Raw genomic sequence first — 8,916 nt, forward strand, 5'->3', positions numbered from 1 at the left:
CCAGCAACCACATGGTGGCTCATAACCATCCGTAACAAGATCTGACGCCCTCTTCTGGAGTGTCTGAAGACAGCTACAGTGTACTTATATATAATAAATAAATAAATAAAAATGAGCAAGAATTTAAAAATAAAATAAAATAAAATAAAATAAGTGCAGCCAAACAAACCTACTCCTCAGATCATAAAAGATGCAAAAATAATTTAGGGTGACTCCTTCAGAAGTCCATACTGACCCCTGAGGATGTCTGATCTTTTCTCTGAGACCCCTCCCTTTTCACTGCTTTGAAAATGACTTCTATGGTGTCCCATGAACACGTGCTTGCTCTGCAAACCCAATTACTTGAGTTCAACCCCTGCAGACCACGTAAAAAGCCATCCTGTCTGGAGTTTACAGAAAAGGGTTTCAGACCCCCGCAGTGGGGGTAGGTGGAAGGTGCATATTTTACATACCAAAGCAGACCTGGCCTCCAGGTTCTCCCAGCATCCCTCAGTCCCTACCTGGCATACCCTGCCCCCAACCGTGAATTGTCCAACCCACGAGCTGAGCTGCCCTAACCCCAGAGGCTCTTCTCTGTATAATCCAGATATTTTGGCCTCCCCACTCTCCTCTCTTTCTCTCTGAGAGCGCGCTTTCTCTTTCTCCTCCCCTTCCCATGGCAACTTCCCTGACCTCAGTCCTTGGGGCCAGCAGCTTCCCAATAAACCTGACTTTAATATAATCTAATCTGGCTTGAATTGTCTTCTTTCACTGGTGGAGAAACAACTTGTCACAAAGCAGGAAAGGACTGTCAACCGACACACTGTGAGCAGTCTGCTTATGGTTTTTCTGGGAACCAGAATGTCTTCAGCTGTGGTTATCAAGCGACTGCCTCAAAGGCAAGCTCAGCATCGGAAACCTGTATGGTTGGGACATAGGACTCCATCTTGACTTCGTGGTGGGAGACAAACTCCTCAGCTCACTGTGGTAACTGGTCGTGTCATCCTGTCTCACACTAGCTTTTGCAATCAGAAAACCTGCACATAAACTTGGTCCTCAGATGACTTCCTGAGGAGGAAGTTGTTAACCCCAGACAAACTGCGGAAGTGCCTACTTAATGTTGTCAAAGCCAGACACTGGCCCCTACCTGTTACAGAACCTTCCTGGCTGGCACACCTTACCCCCCTACCCTATAAATCCAACCATTTTCATTACCTGGCCCTTTTATCTACACTTTACCCTCCTGACCTCTTGATCTAGTTCCTGTCTCCTCTCCTCTCCCATCTCTCCTCACATGACCTGACTCATGTGACCATGTCACTCTGGACTCTCCCAGATGTCTCCCTCCCTCCCCCCCCCCCCCCCCCACACACACACACACACACACACACACACACACACACACATCTATAACAATCATGGAGTAGTCAGATCAGCAGTTTCTTTACTGGACTCCCTCACAGACAGCCACTTGGATTATTTATAAGAACAAGCTGGCAAGTGAATTAACTTTATAACATACAGAATCTCTAGCTGTTTTAGAGAGTAGAATTTTTTTCCCCTCGCTGTTCAACCTGTATTGTTTTGGGGGTTGTTTTGTTTTGTTTTGGGTTTTTTGTTTGTTTGGTTGGTTGGTTTGGTTTGGTTTTGGTTTTTCGAGACAGGGATTCTCTGTATAGCCCTGGCTGTCCTGGAGCTCACTCTGTAGACCAAGCTGGCCTCGAACTCAGAAATCCACCTGCCTCTGCCTCCCAAGTGCTGGGATTAACGGCATGCACTACCATGTCAGGCTTTTGGGTTTTTTGTTGTTGTTGTTTGTTTGTTTGTTTTTGAAACAGGGTTTCTCTAGCCCTCCAGCAGAGGCTGACCTTTGACCCTTTGACCTACAGTGAGGCGATTAGGACCCTGTCTCATTCCCTGAGGAAAGTCATGTAGCTTCAATTAGATTCCTTTCTCCTGACAGATCCTGTTCAACTACCTAAGATTCCTGAATTGCTTCCCCATACTAATGAGACATTCCAGATACCCTAAGCTCACAGCCAATGATCTTTGCCTATCCTGAAAGCCCCTACTCTCAGTTCCCCAAAACTTTAAAAGCCTTAAGTCACCCTGAGTAAAGTTGGTCTGCCTCCTGACTCAGGTCATGGTGTGGTTTATTCACCTTCCACACTCACAGGGCTTCCAAATCCCCCTCTGGAGGTCTCTGTTCCCACTGCCCCTGTAGACTGAGATCCATGAGATGGAGAGACCCACCATGTTTGGCTTGGGAAGTGTCATCTTTTATTAACTATGAATTAAACATCTTAGCTAACTAAGCTCTGCCCTTTGGGTAATACAATGCATGAACCCAGGACTTCATGCAAACTAGACAAGCACCTTACCACTGGTAACCCTTTCCTTCATACATATTTCGCACAACTTGAAAATCTTTTAAAAATATAACTTTTTTATTGCTCTAAAAAGAAAGAAAAACTGGAGAAATGGCCCAGCCAGCAAAAGCACTTGCTGTGGGAACCCAATGTCCTGAGTTTGACCCCAGGACAGCCAGGGCTAAATAGCGAGGCCCTGTCTCAAGAGCAAACAAACAAGACAACCGCAGAAAAGATAAAATGGGAAGGCCGAGAGAATCATCAGGAAGTTTTAGGCCGGGAGCCTGGAGTACATGTCCCACTGGCAGAAGCAGGAAAGACCCTGCCTCGACAAGGCATAAGGTGAGGACACTCAAAATCTGTCCCATGACCTCCACACATGCATCACTTGGAGATGTTCACATGTACACACATACACACATACACACACTAAATAAGTACGCAGAAAAACAGAAGACACAAGAAAATACTTATTGCTTATTCATCGGTTACCAACATAATTCTATTCCAAAGAGGAAGAGGGTGGGACATGGCCACAGTGGGACATGGAGGTAGAGGAGAAATCCCACGTTCAAGGGTACATAATGAGTTCAAAGCCAACCTGGGCTACATGAAACTGAATCGGAAAGAAGAAAGGAAGGAAGAAAAAAAGGGAGGGAGGGAAAGGGGAAGAGTGGCTGGGTGGCTGGACAGGTTCACGTTTAAAGGTGCTCTCTGTTAGCATTCCTTCTAGGCTCCGCCCAGCTGTTCCCAGGAACAACCAGGTAGGCGGGACTCTCTTACTCTCTCTGACTCTCTTCCCTCTCTGACCCCTTTCTCCCTCCCCAACCCAACATGTTCCTGGTCAGCCTCTTCTGTCCTTCCCTCCCCTCTCCTCCCCCACCCCACCCCATCCCCGCCTTCTCTCTACTCCCTTCTCAACTTCCCTTCCCATGACCTAAATAAACTCTATGCTGTACTAAACCCGTTGTGTGGCTGGTACCTCAGGGGGAAGGGATGCCTCAGCAGGGGCCCGTAGAGGAACCCCTCTCACCTCCACATACCTAGCTCTATTAAACATATTCCTGGCTCCTCCTCCTCTTCCTCCTCCTCCTTCTTTTTTCTTTTTTCTTTCTTTCTTTCTTTCTTTCTTTCTTTCTTTCTTTCTTTTTTAACTTTTTTTAAAGATTTATTTATATATTATATGTAAGTACACTGTAGCTGTCTTCAGACACTCCAGAAGAGGGAGTCAGATCTTGTTACGGATGGTTATGAGCCACCATGTGGTTTCTGGGATTTGAACTCCGGACCTTTGGAAGAGCAGTCGGGTGCTCTTACCCACTGAGCCATCTCACCAGCCCTCTTTCTTTTTTTTAATAAAACATGACACTTGCTACCCTGAAGCCATGAATTTGACCCCCTGCAACTAACAAGGCCAAAGAAAAGTTGTCCCCTGACTTCCGTGTGTGTGTCCTGCAGACAGGAGCAGGCTTCAGAAATGTTCAGCTTCACTGAAGGTGATGAAAACACATTAAAAGAAATGTGGTGTTGTTCAAGGTCCAATAGAGGGGAACGTAATGTTGGAATGAAAGCCTTTGCCCAGGACATCTGTTTAGATGTTGGTGTCAAATACACCACAGTTACCACTTCTCCAAGAAGTTGGGACTTTTGTATTTCCAGAACCTAGTAAGATACCCAGCTCATAGTAGGGATCATCCAGTATTTGGCTTTTTTTTTTTTTTTTTTTTTTTTTTTTTTTTTTAAGTGAGTGTGTGAAAATGAGAAGAGGGGGGAGGAGAGAGAGAAAGTCCTCGACACTGGTTAAATAAAATTCTAGTAAACAATCGCTACAATCCAATCAGCTCCTTCCAGCATGGTCCTCAGACAACCTTCTCCCTCCATTTCCCCTACTGTAAAGTGGAGATATGTGCACACAGGAGTTGTTAGGAGAGCTGCTGGGAGAGTCCAGAACACAGCCGCCCCGCCCTGAATCAGTGCTGCATAGGAATGAGTGCATCTGTCATATCCTGGCCTCCCCTTTCCTTCATCCGGCTTTTCAGTCCACTTTACAGAGACACATAATCCCGGAGCCCTCTGCTAGGTGCTCCCCGGGGTATAAAATGAATTGAACTTTTCCCACCTTTGGAGCCAAGGTCTCTTCACACTCACAATGTAGCAAAAGATGACCTTGAAGCATCTGGAGGTCAGACCTGAGCCACCACACTGACTTTTGAAATGAGTGGAATAATTAATATACAGTCAGTTTTGTTTATAGGACACTAATCTCTTCTTGGGTTTTTGTTTTGTTTGGGGGGGTGTTTGTTTTGGGGTTTTGTGTGAGTTTTGTTTGTTTGTTTGTTTGTTTGTTTTATGGGATCTGTCCCATTTCAGAAATAGAAAGTCAGATGTTGGAAGAGATGTTTCCCCAAGGCCACACTGGCCAGTACTGTGTAGTCAAAACAAGAAAATAGCAAACTTCAGGGATGAAAATCATAGATCTAAGGGTACAATTCTAGCTCTTTATAAGTGAAGGTAAAACAAAAGTTTGGCCCAAAATGTGCCAGCCTTGTGTTCATTAGCATCATTCATGTACACTGAGCCTATGAAACGTTGTTAAGTCCCGGCTCCCACCTCCTCCCACATGCAGGCAGTAGGAAGCTAGAAAGAATATTGAAGGACTCTGGGATTCCTGAAGCCCTTAGCAATGCACAGCAGACTCTGTATATACCTGCCTTCCTCCCCTCTCTCCCTGCATCCTTTGTGGAACAAATGTGTGCTTTAAAAACAAACACCCCCTCCCCTCAAACCAGGTCCTGGTGCATAGTCTGCATACCACTGAGCAACTCCCTCAGCCCCTTTGAAAGTTTTGAGATCAGATCAGATGTCCATCTGGCCTCAGAATTGTGGCCCTCTGCCTTCCAGGTAGTTTAGTAGCAGTGACTGACTTCTGAGTGTCAGGCAAGCACTTCACCAGCAGAGCTACATGCCCCTTCCCTTAACTGCATTTGCATTTGAAAAAAATCAGAGAAAATAACTTTGGGGGTGTGTGTAACACACCAAAATGATTTCTAACTCACACACTCGTTTCTGATCCTTCTGAGTGTTTTGTAAAACTTAATCGAACACGCCCAAGTATAGCCTCTTCAGAGTTCGGTGTTGTGCGGTGCATTGAGGGACAGTTGAGTCTTACTCCTGGCGCAACCTCTGAAACCTTAGGCTCTCTGTGAGGGCTGCTATAAAACTCTCTGGAAAGGACTCAGGGATCCAGGCTCTTACACTTGCCTAAGCCCACATCCTACAGCTGGGTCCCAGACTCAGCGCCTGATCCCCGCTCAGCGTACCCGGCATCCCCAAGACACGACCCCACGCTCGGACTTGCCCCCCACTCCCGTTTTGTTCTTAACTGTGGATCAACCTCCAGGTCAGATTTTCCCATGGGAAAACCGGTTCGGGGTTTGAGACGGCGCAGCAGCTGGGACGGGCGAAGGGAGAGGGATAGGAGCGGGATGTCTAGCCAGAAAGGCACGCACTGTGCCAGAAGATCCTTGTCACCCACGCGAAGACTCCCCGGGCTCCACCAGCAGGCTGCCCGCCGTCTGAGCACTGCTGGCTCCTCACACCTGTTCCTCCCCAACTCCGCGTGCCCACGTTCCTCGGGCCCAGAGACACTCACTACCTGGAAGTCATCGCAGCTCGCTTCAGCCACCTCTGCAGACTGCCCACTGCAGGTCCGGACGGGAGCAGGAAAGAGCTGCGAGTCCCAGGGACCGCGCCCGCCTACCTCGCACAACCCCCGCCCAGGCTCTGGACCTTGCCTCGCGTCCAGGATGTGTTCCAACAGTTTTGTCACTATTTGAGTTGCTCCACTGTGGCTATGCGGCGCCAGGAGCCTATGCCCCGGTACTACATGATCCATCCGGTGACCAACGCCCCGGCTTTTCCTACTAGAAGAGTTACAGTCAGGTCCTAACGCTTAATTTATTTGTATAAACAGCCACAAAGACAGTTCTGTGGCTTGCTTTTCAGATGAAGAAATCTAGACAAGTTAGGAATAATCAAATAGTAAGCAGCGTCTCAACCCACTTTGGTATATTTTATGTTCCTTGGGTTAGGGGCTAAAAATATAAGCCATGATTGCTCACCCCCAGGGCAGCTTACTACATTTCTTTGGTGGGCAGGTCTTTCGGAGGGAGAAGTTTTACCCAAACTTCAGGATGAACTAGGTGAAGCTGGAGAAAGTACGATCCCGTGCTACCGCTTTCCCCATCGGGGGCAAATGGCATTCTGCTCCATCTTCTCTCTCCAGCGCGGTCCTCCGGGCTTCAAGGCGTGTCCTAGCACGACCTGGATAACCTGGGCGCTCACTGCAACCCGCAACCCGGCCCCTGTGCTTCTTTCCAAGTTGATTCTCTTTCTCAGCCTCCTCGGTTAATCAAGCTTTTCTATCCACCCTAGAAACAGTTTCGTAGCCCACTCTTAGGTCTCCCTGTCATCTCGGCCCCTACCCGCCCTTCTACAGCTCAAATTTCAGTGCCCTCAAATTCAGCCTTTGCCCTTACCTTTCCCCCAACACTCTACCGCAAATTGTCGTGACGGAAAACAAAGCCGCATCCGTAGCCCAATCCGTCTTACAGCGACCTATCCGACCGCATGAGGCCTTTTAGTTTGGACGTGGGAAGAAAGCGAATTTCACACGAAATCGTTCCGCATTTGCATTTATGAAACCCTTTTCGAAAGGTGTTGGGAGTGGTTTTCTGGGGGCTCTTCTCCGTTGAGATGAGGATGGGATCGTACTTTTGTTTTGATCCTGCCAAACTGCGTGCACACGGCTAGTTTCAGGTATGCAGAAGATAGTGTGCAATCGTCTGCTTACACATGGTGTATACCTTGCCGTGTCCCAAAAAGGAAGTACGGCTAAAAACAAAGTAATCCTAAATATCCAGTCAGGTAAGAAAGATATAGCCGCTGAGGCAGGAGGATCAGAATCCAAGGTCACCCTTAGTTGCATACCAGTTAGATGAATATATAATCCATAGAATGCGACGTGGGGGAGGGGATCTTTGCCCGCTGTACATCTGACAGGATTTCCATAGAATATACAAGTAACTCAAAAAGAAAGAATAAAGCCATTTTTTTCCAACTCCATCATAAGTCTGGTCTCCTTTCCTCTTTTCTTTTTTTTGCGGGGGGGGGGGCGGTTGAGAATGGAGTAGAAACAGAAAAGGAGACAAGGAGAGACGGAGAAAGAGGCGGGGGAGGGGGGAAACACTCGGAGAGAGGGTTGGGGAGAGGGAAGCAGAGGCCAGAGAGACTGGTGGGGGTCAGAGAGCCCCTTTTCTTTTCATGGTGGATATGAATTCAGCTTTCTGGGTAGTGATATGGCGGCTGTCAGGTATCACAAGACTATTTGTGGTATTTAGTAGTATGTCAAAGTGGATGCTGACCTGCAGATTCCCTCAGTTTCACAACTGCCTGTGGCAGCTTTTCCCACCCCACTCCCTACCCTAACCATTCCCAGCGGGTCCTGCGGGTCCCTTCCTCACTTTCTCCTTCCCTTAAAACCCTGCTCTCTGTCTCTGTCTCTGACTCTGTCTCTGTCTCTGTCTCTGTCTCTCTGTCTCTCTGTCTCTCTGTCTCTCTCTCTCTCTCTCTCTCTCTCTCTCTCTCTAGTTTTCCGAGACAGGTCAGCATCACACTCTTGATTGCTCTCCTTTGTCTTCTCCTCTCCATCCCCTCTCTCCTGCTCTTCTCCAAGGGTTCCTTCCCTCCCTCTCTCTCCCTGCCTTCCCATGACCAAGTTCAGTCTGCTGGCCACATTCAATCTACTAAACTACTTAGTCTCTAGGCTCTAGACGCTTCCAGATGCCCCTGACTGTAGTCTCCCTCACATCTACAATAGAGACCATGCCCTCAACCAAACCTTGGGGTGGCCACGCCCTCACTTGATACATCAGATGCTGAAACCTCTCAGTGGGGCATAAATAAACCCCTTTCCAAGAGGCCTGGCTTCCTAACCGAACCAAGCTGCTGACTTTATTCCACTAAGGTATATATGGACCTATGGATTATTTGTTTCTGCTGGCTTTTGTCACCCGCCATATTTGCCTCCAAATTCTGGGGTCTGCCTCTTCAACCACTTCAACCACTTCTTGCCCTCCTGCTCTTCATCTCCACCGTGAGGGCATCTCCCAGTCTCTCTGGAGACTGCTATGCCCTCCTGGGAATCCATCGCATGGAAAGGTTTAGTTTCTCCCACCATCTGCTCTCTCCTCATCTACTGGGTAAGTGTCACCCTGAAGCCACCTACTTTGTCTCAAAGGAGCCTACTGTTACTATAAAAGCCATACAGATGTGCCAGGAAGCTCCTTCACCCTCCTGGGCCCCAGTCACTTGGAAAAGGATGCCTTTTTTTTTTTTTTTTAAAGATTTATTTATTATACGTAAGTGCACTGTAGCTGTCTTCAGACACTTTTTCTTTTTGCTCCACTCACTCACTATAGCTGTCTTCAGACACCTGGGAAGAAGGCATCAGATCTCATTACAGATAGTCATGTGGTTGCTGGGATTTGAACTCACAACCTTTGGAAGA

At 47.7% G+C, this 8,916-nt stretch overlaps 1 protein-coding gene across 4 annotated transcripts in view; it reads right to left on the bottom strand.

Moving 5' to 3' along the window:
* The window catches only part of B4galnt2 (beta-1,4-N-acetyl-galactosaminyltransferase 2), a 42,483-nt gene that overhangs the window by 30,355 nt on the left and 3,212 nt on the right, over positions 1 to 8,916 (bottom strand). The window contains exon 1 of one of the 4 annotated variants that reach the window (XM_029546640.1): positions 6,530 to 6,589. The exons of 1 other annotated variant lie outside the window; for it this stretch is intronic. Coding sequence is in view for 2 of the 3 variants with exons in the window: in XM_029546638.1 (XP_029402498.1) it covers positions 6,001 to 6,014 (14 nt within the window). In the remaining variant the exon portion in view is untranslated. Of the gene's footprint in view, positions 1 to 6,000; positions 6,064 to 6,529; positions 6,590 to 8,916 lie in introns of those variants that run through there. 2 more of the 4 variants (XM_021213711.2, XM_029546638.1) reach the window with 2 other exon arrangements.

Source organism: Mus pahari, chromosome 14 (assembly GCF_900095145.1).
Source record: "Mus pahari chromosome 14, PAHARI_EIJ_v1.1, whole genome shotgun sequence".
Lineage (NCBI taxonomy): Eukaryota > Metazoa > Chordata > Mammalia > Rodentia > Muridae > Mus > Mus pahari.